General features: G+C 35.1%; 1 protein-coding gene across 15 annotated transcripts in view; it reads right to left on the minus strand.

The window, feature by feature from the left end:
- EPB41L2 (erythrocyte membrane protein band 4.1 like 2) overlaps positions 1-17,743 on the minus strand; it is a 108,234-nt gene that overhangs the window by 38,689 nt on the left and 51,802 nt on the right. For all 15 annotated transcript variants that reach the window (XM_086745872.1, XM_086745867.1, XM_086745866.1 and 12 more), the window contains 3 exons: positions 13,475-13,579; positions 7,024-7,066; positions 770-845 (listed from right to left, as the gene is read on the minus strand). In XM_086745872.1, the coding sequence (XP_086601998.1) occupies positions 770-845; positions 7,024-7,066; positions 13,475-13,579 (224 nt within the window). The remainder of the gene's footprint in view (positions 1-769; positions 846-7,023; positions 7,067-13,474; positions 13,580-17,743) is intronic.

The following is a 17,743-nucleotide window of genomic DNA, read 5'->3' on the forward strand; positions in this document are numbered from 1 at the left end:
AGAAAACAGAGATAGCTTCTTTTAAATACCAAATGTCTTAGATTATTTGCAGTAATATATCAACAACACATTTATGTAGCTATCTTATTTTGTGCAGAAGACTGATACGATTTGATGTGTAATAATATACATCCTGCCTCAGCAGAGTCAGCTAACTCCAAACCAAAACTAAGTGCTTAGGTTTTCCATTACTCCTGAAAAAATAAGTGTCAATTCCCTGCACTCTATTTACCAGTTATGTTAGTCTTTCAGTGGTACTTTCTAAGTGCCTAGTACCCACTGCATTCTAAGTACTTTCTATCTAAGAACTTTGGAAGATAATTATTTTCAAGTTTTATTATGTTTTATGGCTTTACTTAGTGCATATGTATAAAACTATGTTTTCACCAACCTAGCCTAAATTATTACTGAATTACCTTGGATCCCTTGAGCTTTGCTCTTAACATCAATACCCTCACACCTTCATTTAATATATTAAAGCCTGACAATAAAGCACTGGCTTATCTCAAATATGATGATTTGCATCTTACCTCCCCACCAAATCATATCCCTGCTTATCATTAAATTCTTCTTTCTCAGGTTTATTCCTGAAGATTTCACTTTGCCTTTTCAACCCTGTTCCAAAAAGCAGTTGATATAAGAATATCTGTGGTGTTCTACAGTAATAGCCAAACCTGTAACAGCATCCAGAAACTGAGGAAGACATTTTATATGGCCTTTGAATTAGACTAAGAGTAATTTTATGTTTAAAATTAGAAACTATGCATACCTAGTGATATCTTCAGTCAACTGTGAAGGATCAGGAGGATAAAACTTCACATTAAAGGTGAATACCCAAGGTAAACCTAAACATGAGAAATGTCTGATTGTTAATCTCAAACAAGTTGAAGCAAGCAGAGAACGAACCTTAATGAAAAATGTTAGGCAGTCACATAAATCTTAGATCACTGAAATACTGAAGAAAGTTTTCCCCTCTTTTTACAGTCTATTAGTATGAAGCATAGATTATTTTCATTACCAGATAGTAGCTCATATATACATACAGTGAAAGATTAACATGTAAAACATTTTCAAATAATGTTTTGCCATAAGCTATGTAAATATCAAAATAAGTTTTTAATTTGAAAAGGACCATAATACATAAACACTTAAGATATTCTGTGTTCAAAGACACTTGCATTGAATTTGTGTTTATTTCCAACTCCTCCAAGGCTAACAGTCTCCTCCTGTTTAAACTGACTGTTAGTTTGAGAGACTGTACAATAACTATGAACATGAGATGTCAAAATGAGGTCTGCATTGCATACAACAGAATGGTAATACATATATTATTCATAGTCATACAGAATGCATGGAAGGCAAAAAAACATTAGCCATTCCTCCTTTAAAATATTTTTTTCTGAAACAATACCATAGCAACTATAATAGCAATGATGTTTTCAGTTTAAATTCTCATATGTTAGAATTGTTAACATCATATGCATTTTTAAGGAAAAGCATGCTTAAAACTAGATTAATAATTTGACAAATCAATTGTTGCTCTTCATCGTTGATCTAGTTTTTTGTTTGTTTTAAGATTTGGAAGCTGAAGTCACTCGTCAATAAATAAAACACATTTTCAAAATGTTATTCTACCAGTATTGTAACTCTACGTGCAAAAGGAATATGTTCATTGGAAAGTACTAATGACTTGACAAAATGTAGAACTTTCCTAATTCAAACATATTTTATTAAATACAATGCAGACAAATATATGTAATAGAAAATCCCAAAATAGAAGCTAAGAAAAGAATTTAATAGTTTGGTTTTGCATGCTGCTTGAAAGCAAATGCAGTTGAGCTTTATCATATCTTACCAAACATACAGAAAGTAACAGTACAATGTAGATTTGCTAAAAATGATGAAGAAAATAAATCAAAACATAAAAACAACTAAGTAGCCATTTTTGTCTTCCTCTTGCCCCTTTTCTCTTAATACAAATAATATTGTGGTGAAAGACTTAGCAAAAATAATCTTTAGTTTAAAAAGGTAATAGTTTTATAAAGTTTGCTAATGATTAATTTTGAATAGTAAAAGATTTTTAAGATCTGTCCTACACAGATCAAAGCATGCTTTGAAAATGTGTATTTTAACAACAACAAAAAAAGACTGAAATGCCTTTTGCAATATGCTAGGAAAGAGTGCTGACAGCTTTGTTTAATGCTATTTTCTTAAAAACCCCCTATTTTAAAGGTTCACAGCTGTTAAAGGTGAAGAGGTGCTCTGTGTCAAAATTTCTGATGTCTTTCAACATTTCAAAAATTATTTCAGTTTTCAGACATGAGTATTCATTGGAGCACTTCAATTTCTGCTTAAATGTGAACTTCATTCTCCACCTGGCTGCCAAGTCACCATTTCCTTCTGAGAGGTCAGGGTTTTAGCATATCTTAAAGTTCCCAGTTATCAAATATTTCTTAGAACTATTATAACTCTGCTTACAAAATCAGGCAGGACTCCTTAAATGAGAAAGCCTAATTTATCGGCTATACACATAGTACTGAATCGAGTAAAATATGTCTCACTCTATCACCTGATGAAGGGAAGCAAACTGATGAAGAGAAGCAATTGGGCCAAAATGCCTACGCAAAATATATTTAGGAGGAGTTGTCATGTTAACAAGGCTCTGGTACAGGGAAAGATGGATGAAGGATGTGTCCTTCCACACAAATACTAAACCAGATTCAAGTTTTCCTGGAATGAAACAATGCTTCCGAACTAATTTTTCCTGGTCTAAAATTGCAGTTAAACTAGTCAGAGATGAATTCCTGCTCAATCTATTTCTCTTTATTGTCAGCATTTCTACAGTTAGCTTTCAGAAAGCATTGTAGCCAGGAGACCTAGACACCACTTGAAAAAAAAAAAAAAAATTTCTGTATTTTGTAATAAAAAGCTAAAAAGAGAATAAATCCTCTGAATCTATAAACTATATGAAAAATTTCTATGTCTACTCATGCTAATTCCCATAGCTAATCCATAGAAAAAAATGTTGTAGTTGACTTTCTACTAAATGTTTTCTGGGCAGTTGGTGACCTTATATTTTGCCTGATTACTGAAAGCACATTTATCCTCTGAATATAGACTAGCAAGTATATTACAATGTGCACAGTCTATATTTATACTTCGCACTACAGCATACTGTTTATAGCCACATAATGGATGCATACAAACATAATTGTCTTCACACAATAATGCACACTATTACTGGTGCTTTGAATAAATGGCCAAGACAAAAATAAATATATACATCTGATATTTCAGCTGATATTTAGCATTCTGACCCTGATAAGGCTATTTTGATGTTTAATAATATGGGCTACAGAAATGTCAAAAAATTTTCTAGCCAGCTTGTTACCTCAAAAATGCTTCTGTGACAACTTTAGGCACATCCTTAGAGAAAAAGAATGCAGTATAACCAACCAGCTAGCAACACACAATTAACATGATTAATCCCATTCAAACTGGGAAATCAGTGAGGGGTTTTTTTTCCCCAGTAAAGGCTCTTCCTGGCTTTTACTGATGATACCTTTATGTGACAGCTAATGTTTTTCAGGTACTGTATGACTAGGACAGATACACTGCTTACAGGCAGATGTAAAAAAAGCCCCATAAAAATTAAGAAAATTACTTATTCTATAATTTTGCTTAAGTTACCTTCGAGAAAATTAAAGAAGTAATATATGTATATCCAGTCTACATTTTCAAAAATACATTAAAAAGCCTCCAGAGTCCAGGCAGCCCTAGCTGGACTAACAAGATTCAGCTCACAAACTCAGATATCTCCAAACTGCAAAATCATTCTTTCTAATTAGTAGACATACAGGAGCACTTCTGCAGAACAACCCTTCCCTGGTATGGGTGCCATTTCTCTTCACCAACTGTAATGGGATTCTAGTGTCATTAGCTTAGATTGAAATTAGCTACAACTTTTACAGATGTATAGTTCTTCACATAGAAAAGATGGATATAAAATAAAGTGATCCTGTATAAAGTAACCTCCATATTTTGATGTCTGAGCTTAACTGTTTTTTGTTAGCATTAAAATCAGACAGCCAGAGGCATACATTTAAAATGCAAGCCTACTCCTTAATTAATTCTAACTTCCCTTAGCACTTTAAATACAAAGTTTAAAATTCTTAAATATTTTAAATACATCGTGTTGCAAAATTCTAAACTCATCCAATATTATTCTCACAGAACTGTATTTATGAATTTATCACCATCTGATCTGCTGTGTAATTTGAAAATATGCATATTTAACTGTATCATAGCCTTCCATATCCAAATTTCAGAATTTGTGAGAAGGTTTATAACTCAGTTTTATATACTTCAATCACACAAACAACAGGAGCAAATAATTAAGCTTCACAAAACTGATGAAACTATTCACATCACTAATCTTCACCTGTGGTATAACTGTGAGCATTTAAATTGCAGACAAAGGATTGATCTTCAACTGCAATTAACACTACCATCAAACCAGGTTTATTACATTTACTCATTCAACCCTCTTACACAGAGTGAGAGAGTAATCAAAATGCCCACAGACACAACTGCATGAAATATCATGCATTCTATACAAACTGCATGTACAACATCTCACACAGATAAATTCTCAAGTTAAATTTAATGTAAGGGTGAACCACTACACTCTCTGTGAACTCTGGGATTTGACTATTCCAAGGTCAGTTGCTACTGCTTGTACCATCACTGTATCTATGCCAAAGTTCTCAATTTTGCAAAAGCCTGAATCCACTTCAGGTGTAGCAATTTTCAAGAAGATAGTGACAGAAATGTAATTACCCCACCTGTCCTTGATTTAATTAACTGGAGGTTTTAACACATGCCAGTGGATTTTCAATTACATGAGTTTAAAAGAGTCAAGAATTAATTTTCCTGAAGAGATCAGGCTGGCTGAAAGCAAACAAGCTCTTTGCCACCTTCATAGCCCTGAGAACAGAGCCAGTAATTTGTGGATCAAGTTCATTAGCCAAAGTAACAGTGATAATTGCCGAGATCCAACATCACTGCCCAGCCAAAGGCCAACCTGAACAAATGAGAGATCACACAGAAGGCCTTAGGACTCTGACTTAGCGAGAGACAGCCTGATGCAGAACACGACTTGAGGGAGACTACAGGATTCTTATTTCATCTTCCCCAGTCACAGGTGGTATATACATGCCCAATGTGCAGAGTAGTGCTGTTGTTCACATGTAAGAGAGACAGAGATTGTTATAAATATTAAGTTGCAAACTGACACGCTGAACTCCACTTCCAAATTTGTCATCTTTGTGTGTTCAGATCAATGTATTTGTCCAGTTAAGTTTACCTAGCATGCTAATGCTTCAATTTGTGCTCTACAAGAGAAAATTAAATTAGTTTATTCTTTTCAAATGGACTAGTAGGTTTTACAGGTACCTTAAATTTATTACAATTGAATATTTTTGTATGCCTATCAACTCTGAAGTGCTACAGACTAGAGAAAAAATTCCAGTCATGATGCCTAATTAAAGAAACTGGACTCAATTTCCAATATAAAATGCAGGTCTTCTTGCTATATGAAAAATCATAGCCCCTTAAAATATTTTTTGTAGTATGTACTACACAGTATTAAAAAAAAATATGTTGTGTAGAGCATCCAAAAATTTTTCAGGTCAGTTCCAGATTCATGAAACTTACCCGTAGGCTATATAGCATGCAGATCACTACAGAAGACAATAACAAAAAGTATGAATGTCCTCAATCTTTTGTCAAATTTTAAAACCAGAACAACTGTTGTATTTGGACAACTAATGGGTTTTTACTGAAGACCTGCAGAATAAGAAGTTACAATACCAGTAACTTTTCCTTAATTAAAAGGATGGCCTCTGCTTGCATAAGTATATTAGTATGTTCAAAATCACAAAAATAGTTTCCAAAAAAGCTGCAGTAACTTTTATTTCTTTACTGAAAATATAAACCACATCTTCCTAGTAAGGGATCCCACCGGATCACATTCGCCCAAAGAGTTCAAAGTCAGTTTCTTAAATAACTTAATAAGATTTACATGTCTACACTTCCAACACAACAAGAATTTATCAACTCCTCCATACTTACATTTCCTATCAGGCACTAACAAAAGAAGGTCTCTATCAAAACCAAAAACAACAACAACAAAAAAACCCTGCATTGGCCACAAATGAGTATAGCAATGAGAAGAACTTCAGTAAGGGCAACGGCTGCCTAGCACTTCTTAGTGGTTACTTATTTTGAGACATGTATACTCATGAAGAGTATTTCCTAAATTTAGTCTCCATTCACTCCCCTATCTACCACAAAAGCTACGTGGCTAGTGAAGAGTTTTGACAGAGTTTTATGTAAACAGAGTAAAATAAGTTACTCATTGTGTATTGAGTATAAGAAGTAGAAAGACTTCTCACACAGATTCAGTCTGAAAAGTACTTGTAGCGAGACATTCAAAGACTGTGCTCTCTATTCCATTTCCATTCTGGAAATGATGGATACATCAGAAAAGCCAATGCTAGACTTATCAGGATTGAACAATATTTCCTGTAATACATATTGATTCTCTTTTTATAGTTTCGTATTATTGAGGTGAGTCTTAGAAACAACCATGACCATCTTCAGACAATTACATTCTCCGTCTCATAACTCAAATATCGGCACAAAGTAGACAAACATCTACTGTTTCAGGATGCAGAAAGATCAATTATTAGTTACATACAACACAGGAAAATTCTGTAGTAGCAGCCGGTATAATGATTAACTTCTAAAACACAAGGCTGAGTGATTCTCTCTCCTTCTTGGACAGTGGACAGAAATAGAAGCTTTGCTTTCTAATCTAAGGCGGAATATGTCATTATCAGATATAAATTATTTTAATGTTCTAAGTACACAATTTAGTTGATATCCAAGCTACTAAGTTTACGAAAAATATTTCTGTGAGGGAATAAAAGGAGAATAACAACTGAATACAGAAGTACTTACTTCGAATTTGTCTCTTAATTTCCTTCGAAGAATCTAGCCAGTTCTGAAAAAAAAAAACCAGAAAACGTCACAACCAGCATTTAAAATCATTTCAGACCAAAGTTGATGAAATAATTTCATACAGTGCAGTTAAAGTTTGCATTGTTCAGACATCTTTTCTACTTTTAAATAACCAAGAGAATTCTGAAATTGAACTTGTGATTTGCTAGCAAGTCTCCCCACCCATGCACATAAATGAAACTGTAATGCCACCACCTTCATGGTTGTCTTACTGTTTTAGACTATTTATGCCCTGTAATTTTGAGAAGTGGGTAGTCTTAAAGTGGAGGTGGTCTAGCAAATTACATTTGACAAATGCAATTTTGTCTCATACTCCTTTTATTGACACATAAGCAGACCTTTCAGGAATGGCTATGTAATCTCTTCATGCCTGTGCTTATACACCCATACAGAGTTACTTAAGAAGATACTTCTCTTGAGCTCTAGAGATATATTACTCCCATCATTTGTCTTAAAGCATATACATTTTAGTTCTGGTAACATTCAAAGGTGCTTGGAAAAACCTAATCTAATTTCATGCTTTTTTTCCCCTGACTTTCCCCAAAGAAAACTTCTCTGTGAACATGTATTATGTTAAAACTGATACACTGGCAAGGTTCAAATCTAGATACTCACCTCTATTTTAGGCAATACAAATGAAGTCAGTTTTTCATATTTAGATGCCTCACTATTAAATGTGTTCTATCTTCAATTAAAAAAAAAAAAAAAAATCTGTACAACCTCTTAAGTAGCTCATAGCATTTAAGTTACTATTGATATGTGCAAAGAGACTTTTTTTGTGACTGGTCATCCAAAAAGGTAACTGTGGGAAGTGAGACTAAGAAATCAGTAATGTATATTCATCAGTAACTAGGACAATCCTATTTACTAATTTTACCCACAGATATTAGAAAATAGATGGAGTGAGAGCCTAGAAACACAAGTCTTTTAAATGCAGTTACTGAGAATTTACTTTATACAGTGTTTAAACCTTTATTTCCCATGGCCAGATACACACACATAAGTATATACACAGAACAAACACACATGCAAGCAACCACTCTGCCAGCAGGACTTCACACATTTCAAAGACAGAGTGGTACAAAGTAGGAAAGAATTAGCAACGAACTTGTAAGGACAAGGACTTTCACAAACCACTGTGCATGTTAGCAGCTTTAAAGTCAGAGAGGACCCTCAGTGCCAGTGCAGATGTTGTTAAAGGCATATCTCTACCGATGTTTCTTGCCTAACCTAGCCAAGTAGTGGATACTGGTATAACATGACTCACCTTTCAGTCTATAGTACCAAACTCCAGATGCAACAATTGTTTTCCAATAGCATATCCCTCAGTCTTTATTACAGGCTTTTCCACCCAAAGTCAAGTTTATTTCAAGGAGACAAAATATGCTCGGTCACAGTTTTACAGGTCTGCAGGGATTAGGAGAATCTGGAACTAAGTTTTTGCACTAGTGTAAATCCTTAATGTATATCACCTCTGCTGACAGAGGATGTGGCCTCAAAATGGGTCAAGAATATGACCCAAAATACTAAGGTCCCCGTTGTAAATGACCTTGATCCAAGTCAATTTCATCACAGATGCAGCATGTATATTAGAAAAAAAAAAAAACTGTTTAAAAATTAAATGTAAAAACATCTTTTAATAATTTTTATAGATGTAATTTTTTAAAAAAACAATAATTTCACATTTCTTCCTTTAAGAGGTCTATGACCTCTGCATTTCATAACTACTATAATTCTTCCAGAGATGCACAGTCCATAACATCATTACAAAGGCAGATATATAAAATACTCCACCAAAAGGTCTGGATACCATTTATTCTGCTTAAGTCAAAAAACCTGCTATCTGTTGGAAGATCCTTGATGTGGAAAAGCTTGGAAGACAACAGAAGTCTTAAAATAATTTTCGCAGAGATTCACTTCAGTGACAGTTATCATCCTAGGATTTCAGTTTTGGCATTAATTCCGTTCCAAAATTATACACAGCATATTTTTCCAATTACAGAAATAAGCAGAAGTAGCTTAAACTCTTGCATTTTAGATACAGTCTAAAGTAAATAAAAGTAAATAAGTATAGAATTACTACAGCAGAAAACCAGGATTCCTGAGTATATGTCACTTTCAGTGCTTTATCATTACAAAGTGGGAGAAAAGAACATACAATGTAGAATATGCTGCAAGATAAGAAGAATAATCCTTTCTTTACAGAAGTTATACAGTTTATTTTCTGATTTTCTAAACCTGGAGTAAGCTTATTGGAAGCAGACTTTGCCACCAACTTTCATTACTGTTCTCTCAAATAAAATCAGATGCTTATATTCTATTTCTATGCATAATTACAGGGGTGGGGTTTTTTGCATCTGTGCCTTTTATTGCAGATAAAACAAACACTATTGAAAGAATCTACCCTGAAATAGACCTCTTAATGTAGAATAGACAGGTCTGTCTTTCCAAACAAAAGACAAAGTGTTTACAAGCTACTTTGCTCCAGTAGGCAGAAATCTATTTGTTTAATTTGTGAATGGTAAGGTTATAGATGAGACAAAGTAATGAATTGTCAAGGAACAACAAAATGTTCTCTACCAGTACAAAAGTATTTTGTACAAATCCAGAAAAGCAGCATTTCCAGCTGGTGCCCAGAACATAAGAGCAGAAGCTTTCTAACACTTCTGCAGACCAATTACAGCATGAATGGAGCATTCACGAACTTTTGAGGGTGTAATGTAATGAAGCCACTAACTAAACTCTAGACCAATAAATTTAACATTTGCTAAACCACTAAAGAAATTATTAATGAGTAATTTGACCTAAACAGTTTCAAAATGTGTACTAAAGCTAACAAAAATTAGTCTGATTTGAAGACATAACATCTCTCCCAGCTGCACAGAACACCCACAGAGAAACGTTAATGGGACTCCTCCTCCAATGGTACCCCGATGGTGCATTAGGGAACAGCTCTAATTCAAAAGTGTCTGGTATTCAGTTTCCACACCCCACAGCTGCCGTCGAGTTCCACAGCTGGCTCATAAATAGATGGCTGTGATAAGTGCACAAGAATGAGAAAAACACATCATTCAGCATTTAGTACTGACTGTCCTGAAGGTCAGAGATTTGTGGCACTTTAATCTGAAGAGGCAAGAGCCATAAAGGAGGAAAAAATACATCAGAAAGAACTAGTACCGAGATGGAAAAAGAGTTCAAACTTACTACAGAGGTGCTGAGAAAAGAAGGCCCTAACACCAGTGAAAGTTCCAAGTCTTCAGGCTTTCTTTGGCAGCTGTTGCTGAACACAACTGATTAGCCCCCTACACTTATATCTATTAATTAAATTAAACCATGAAATGTTACTTTTAAAAAATAAAAAAAAATAAAAAAAAAAAAGTTGAGACACTTATAAGTCCTAAGACAGAAGTACAAGATTCATTAAAAACATACCACAAATATTTAACATACTGAAAACAATTTAAACAGTCTTCATCGATGTATTAAAAAAAAAATCCCTTTAATAACAAAAACGAGTGCTCCAATCTTATTGAGCACATTCTGTGTAGCTATACCATTTCAAACTTACTAGAATGAAAAAAATGGCAGTTGGGGAAGCAGAACTCTCAGCATGCAACCAGTAATTTCGCCATATTAAGACACTACGGTAGCTAAATTTCACATTATCGGGATATGTTTATACCATAACTGGTGTAAGAACTTCCAAATATGGTGTTGTACAAAAGCAGTAGCTTTGAATCAGGTAACCTGAGTGACAATAACAGTGAAAATAGAAAAGCCTATACAACTGTGCACACGTTACAGTACAGACCGTCCAACCCATAAAAGACTGTAACCACTTAGACAAGTGGCTGGTTCATGCCAAAGCCCATGTTTTCAAGTTTTTCTTCGAAAGAGTATTCCCACTCATCTGGCAATCACAACTTAGAGCTGCACCAGAGGCATAGTACTATCCACATAATGGTACTTTAGGTACAGAGTATATGGACTATCCAGCCAGGAAATATTTAAAATAAACCCCTCTTTCACTGTTACTCACAGGCATTCAAAATATTTTAGTTCCTGCAGTTCACCAAAAATCAAGCTTAAGCCTGCAATAGAAAGTAGGAAGTGGGAAATGTGTATCTGCTAGGGAAGACTTTTTTTATCTTTCTTCAAATAATACTAGCAACTTACTGGTGTGAAGATGACAAAATCTAACAACTGTGGTTTTTTAGTCTTCATAATTAATTGGACCAGATTTCTCCAGAAGTTTTCAAACAAATGCCTGCTGCTGTCCATAATTCAGGTGACAAGTCGTCTACTCTTCTTTTGAGCAGAGTGCTAGACTTAGCCTGGGTATATAAATAATTGAACCACAGGGACGCTATTATTCAGATACGCACTTAGTTTATGTAAATACCTCATTTATGAGTGTTGCTACAGTAGCACCTCCATAGTCAATGCACAGGAAGCTGATGGACTCATTTAGGCTGAAAGGGACCTCTGGAGATAATTGGTCCAACTGTGATTCAAGGCAAAGCCAGCTTTGAATTAGATTTAGTTGCTCAGACTCATATCCAGTCAAGTTTTTAATACCTCCAAGGATAAAGATATATGAAAAAACAGATGGGCTCTTTTTGAGTTGTGGTACTTTGTTCCTTTATTCGCATGACTAGAGGAATACCAAGTAATCTCTGAGTCCAACTAGAAGCACATTAAAGAAGAAAAAAAAGAAGAAAGTAAAAGACATAAGTGTACGTTGATCCAGACTTTCCTGCTTTACTTTCAAAAGCCAAAGGCTTCCTATTCCACCTCCTAGTATCTACTAAAGTGCGCTTTTTCCTGACATAGTTCAAGCATCTCAGATCTGCTATTAGACCTTTCCTCTCTTGCCAGCAGACTGGTTTATGTTATTTTGCTGTGTGTGTACAGTACAGATTTTCAGTAGTGAGTAGCACAAATAAAGGGACTACATGTGATAATAACAAATAATAATTAAGATTATTATATGACTCAGAGGATCAACTGACATGCTTTTCATTGCTACACCAAAGAAGTTCTCATTTCTAGAAATGGTTTACAAATCAATAATAAAAGTAAAATATCTGAGTAAAAACACCTCAAGTCCATTTTATATATAGGGATCTTTAATATAGAGCAATTGAGTATTTTGCACACTGCTGCACAGAAAGCCTTGCAGCAACTCAAATAACTCCAGAAAACAACTGTATTTCAATGGAGGTTGTCAGAAAATCAGATTTATTCAGACTATTAAATTAGATTTAATTTCAAACACAACAGTTGCATGAGAAAGATGAGAAAAAAAAAATAAAAGCTTCTAGAATAAGTATAGAACTCATGTAATGATGTTTTGTGCTACAAATACCGAGATTAAAAAGAAATACTTTTTTCCATTTCAATTTGTAATTATTAGTCTGTTTTCTTTACAAGGGAAAATGAACTACAGGTATATCTATAGTCCATGGACAAAGTTACAGCCGGTTCGTAACTAACTGTTTAGATGCTGGGAAAAGCTAAATTGGCTTTTGGTAATTAGTGGAATGCATGCCACTGACTGATTAAAAGTTTTTCTCAGCTCAGCAATCTAGATGTGCTCGACCATCCAACATCTAAGCAAATGCAAAAGAAAACTGAAAATAAGTTACCAAAAGATATTTAAGAGAACCTTCTGAATGTAGTCATAATCAAAACACTTCATTTCTAAAATTAGCAACCAATACTAGTGATGGGCTAGCGCCAGTCTCATCATTACAAATGCCAAAATTTTCTTTAAGCTTAAAATTAATAAAAAAAAAAAAAAAAAGGAACTCAAAGGCCTAATAGTTACAGACTTCGGGGCAAGATTTCCTTCAGGTTTCTCTTCAAAGCATTATTAAACATACATGAGAAAAGGCAGCAAAGTTATTGGAAAGTCAGCTAGAAGACTAATTTTTTTAATTATTTATCATCCAAAGTTTGGTTTGCTTGTTGTTTTTTTAAAAAAACCTAAATAATTAAAGTATTCATAAATTTGGGGAGTTGTCAGACTTCTAAGACAAAGATATTATTTAAGATTTCCTATGTTCACTTGCAGGAATGGCATACTGTTTTACTGCACTATTTTACTGCTTTACTATAAAGCCTGGCAATTACTCAATTATTTTTCTCAAAAATACAGATACTTTAAATATTCCCCCACTCTAAATAATAAATTGACATTTTGTTAAGTATCAACATACATCAGTATCTTGCGCATGTTGCAAGTTTACAGCAGACTAGAATTGACTTATTTCAACAGTTTACTCAAATGTTTGTAGTGGTATACATTTAATACAATATACCTACGTAAACTATTGAAGTCAGTAGCAGTGTAGAAAAACAAACAAACAAAATCCTCATACAAGCTTACCTTCTGTTCTGAATTCTCATAAAACAACAGCCCAAAATAATCCTTTTCCAGTAAATTGAGATGTTCACACACTTTGTCAAATAGTACTTGGCCTTTTGCTCTTTTCTGAAAAAAAGGAAAAAAAAAAAAAGTAAGAAAAGTACTATGAGTAAATCAGTAAAATACTTAATTACAGGTCCTGTAATTTGACAGTATTAGGAAAATTTAAAATATCAGTAAAACAAAAGCTGTGGCTTTCTTATGATACACTGTTCACCATATTTTGAAAGCTATACATATCACTGACAAAAATAAAAACATTTGCATTTTTTTCAATTAATCAAAACAGTTTACTTGAATGCACAAGGAAAATTCAGTACCTACAGTGATTTAAATATTCTGCACCATTAAATGTCACTGAATGGTCCTTAAATTAGTTTTTCTGGATCTTTACTTTTAAAATAACAAAGACTTCATGTGAGCCAGTTTTTTCTACATTAATATATTCTAAAAATTAATGTACTTGCTACAGTGTTAATTTCTGTTAACTTCTGCATTTCAAGCATTTTGGCATACATCTCAATGACTTATGAATCACATGATACGAAGTCCCAAGAGAAAGAAAGCATGTTATCATCTTCAAGAGACAAAAAGAACAAGCAGACCACTAAAAGTCAGTGATCAGACCAGAAGTAGCATACAAATGTAAGCAGAACAATAGCAGCATCTCTAGCTGTCTATACTGCAGAAGTTTTCAGGGGCAGAAAAAAGAAAAAGAGGACTGCCTTCTATCTGTAGATTTATGAACTCCCTCAGTACACAACAAATCCATTGGACACTCAAAGATAAAAATAAGTCTTAAAGAAGTTTATTTTTCCTAAAAATAATATTTGGGGAAATCAGTAACAACAACAAAAAAAAACCCACATTTTTATTTGAGGTTAGTTTCAATATTGCTGTCTGCTACTTTATAGTAGTAATCAAAGACTGATGATCATTTTAACACACTCCTAAAAAGGCTGCTTGCTGTAGCAGTATTACCACAGCTTACTGAAATGGTAATTAGTCCTGAAGCTTTTATCTGTTCTTCCTGTACCTGGAAGTGGGAACGTAAACAAGGGCATCCCATGTCTTCCAAAGGCTGGAAATGAAAAGCAGGCCTAGGCCCTATTTCTGTGCGCTGGGTTTTAGGGAAAAGGTTTGTTGTACTGGAGACGGCAGCTGACAGGAGACAAAGTTTTAGAGCAGACAGCTCACAACACATATGCCAGGGTGGGGAAGATGAGAATTTTTTTCCACAGTTAAGATTTGAACATGAATGGCATGCAGTCTCCCAGTTTGAACCAACTCCTTCACGACTGTTCTGCTATTTGTGGTATTTATCAACGAGACCACAACATGGCATTTTCTGAGGCCTGGCAGCTTAAAGGAATTTCTGCATTTGCTTATCCTACAGATTTCAGTAGATGCCATACACCACTGCAATTCCACAGAAACGCCATCAACTGCCCCTGTGTAGGCCCTCGTGACACTGCAGCCATTGTCCCCAGCAGACAGTGGCAGAATGCTCACAATATGCCCCAGCTCGGCACTCGCCTGCAGCTCAGCTCCACGGCACAGAACATTAAGGCCGGGAGGGCAGCGAGCGGGGCGAAGAGAAGGTATGCACTGGGCAAATAGTGAAGGCATTGTTTTTTTTTATTCCCCAAGAATCCAAAGCTTTATTTAGTCTGCTGAACAACGCAGTCTTGACATTACAGTCAAGAAGATCAGAAAATATAAAAAAACCCCACACTTATAAAACGAGCGCACTTCGTAGCCCAAGCATCACACCAAGGCAGTGGAACTTGGAAGTCAGAGTCACTTTTGAAATAAAAAGCTGGGGAACTTAAGTCTATTTGGTACTTTAAAAAATTTTACTCTTCAGAAAGACAGATGACTATTTCCCCTAGTAGTCTGAAGTAACCACTTAGTTTTCTTGACAGTCTCACCTTTAGCTTGATTTAAAAAAATAAAAAAAAATTGGTTATATAGAAAAGAGCTAAATCAAAAGTAGGAAAAGCATAAGCAAGAGAGGGTTTGAAGAATCTTAGCTTGCTTAGATGCAAGTAATAGACACCATTTTTCTCCCTAAATCATTGTGTGCATCAGTGATGACACCTTGAAAAGGCAAGTTGCAGGTATACATATTTCCATAAAGGAAATCTACAGATTAGTGCAGAAATAATATGTGCTATCATGAAATCCATATCTGGAGTTAGTTGCCAATTATGTAGCTTTTCATGAAGTTCATAAACTAAAAACCACAGTTAATATCAAGTCTTTGACATAGAGAAACACAAAGCAGCCAAGTTTAGGGGAAATATATTGCAAGTATAACAGTAAAATATTGCGTGGTTTCTTCTTAGGAAGTCATAGTCACTTCAGAATTTGGATACACTGTCAATGTCTGCTGTATCTTTAAAGATATTTCTGTAAGTTTATAGCTTCTCCACATAAGGAAAAACTCAACCATGCCATGAAGGCCAAGTTATGTTAGCATACCTTCTAGACAGCAGCAGGATACAAAGAAAGTGACATTTATAGACCTCTACTGTGGATGCAAACATAAGAAGTCTCTCAGTATTAGCAATGGATCTCATTATAAAATCCTACTTGTAAAACTAAAAGATTCCTAGTTGTTTTTTTGTTTTGTTGTTTTTTTTTTTTAATACTGTAATATAGTTTTACAAATCTGCAAAAGCATTTAATTTGCAAAACCAAACTTTCAAAGTGAAATTTCTTTGCAATCCCTTTGGGGACAGGCATTACTATACAGTTTAAATTATATGGTAACATAAATTTTTTCTGGAAAACCCCATGGTCCTAGAAGTGTTTCTCTAAGCAAGAGGTGAAGTTACATAGTGAAGACAACTGTTGTGGTTTCAGAAATTAGAAGTTGTTTAATAGAAGAGCAGGGGACTCTAAGAAGTCAGCATCAACATTTGTATCATTTAATATTACTCTTTAAACTGGATTCTATTTTTTCTATCAGTTGGTTAAGGTGTCAAGTGATAGTCACAACCACTGTGTAGAATGATAATCGCTAAACTTACATATATAAGCATAGTTATGTATTTATGTATAGGTATATACACACACATATATGTGTATACAGTAGAGCAAACATTAGCACTGAAAACATGGAAATCTCCTTATTCCAGATTCTAATGCTGAAATGGCAGTAAAAGCATAAGTCCATACTCAGCCCCCACAAGAAGGGGAGCATATTCAGCCTAGCTACACAAAGAGGCTGAGAAGTGAGCACAGTAGTTTAAAACACAACTGTACTCAGAACAGCAGTATTCTGTATTGCCCCTATGTTTTTTTTTTTTTTTTAAAGTGAGAACATAGAAATGGTTATTCCAGCACTGATTCCAAGACTCCATTTAGACACCGCAGATGCCACCTTATAATACAAGCACTTCATAAAACCAGGCGTAACAAGGTTTCTGTTCTTTACCTCCTTCTCACAAGAACAAACCAGAGCAAAGCAATTGCAGCAGACATACAGAATGGAAATTTCTACACAGTTAGAAATGAAAATAGGATATTATGGATCTGTTTGGCTATCAAAGAGTAGCCAGCTACAAATACAATATAAATACTAGTGATGTCCCCCAAGGCTACCCATTCTATTCAATACTTTTGTGAGTGATCTGAATGCAGGAGTTGAATGTACCATTAGCAAGTTTGCTGATGATACCAAACTGGGAGGTGCTGTTGACTCTCTCAAGGGACAAGAGGCCCTGCAGAGGGATCTAGATAGACTGGAGCATCAGGCAATCATCAGTGGCATTTAACTTAACAACTGCCAGATTATGCACCTGGGATGGAGTAACACTTGGCACAAGTATAAATTGGGAGAGGAGTGGCTGGAGAGCAGCCCTGCAGAAAGGGATCTGGGGGTGCTGGTTGGCAGCAGGCTCAATAGGAGCCCGCAGTGTGCCCTGGCAGCCAAGAGGGGAAGCCCCATCCTGGGGGGCATCAAACACAGCGTAACCTTCCGGTCAAAAGAGGCAATTATCCCGCTGTATTCAACGTTGGTGCAGCCTCACCTTAAATACTCTGTGCAGCTCTGGGGCTCACAATTTAAGAAGGATGTGAAGGTCCTTGAACATGTCCAGAGGAGGACAACACAGCTGGTGAAAGGGCTGAAAGGCATGGCCTGTGAGGAGCAGCTGAGGACTTTGGGCTTGTCTAGTTTGGAGAGAAGGAGGCTGAGGGGTGACCGCAATGCAGCTTCCTGAG

This window comes from Chlamydotis macqueenii, chromosome 3 (assembly GCF_036417535.1).
Source record: "Chlamydotis macqueenii isolate bChlMac1 chromosome 3, bChlMac1.mat, whole genome shotgun sequence".
NCBI classification, from domain to species: Eukaryota; Metazoa; Chordata; class Aves; order Otidiformes; family Otididae; genus Chlamydotis; species Chlamydotis macqueenii.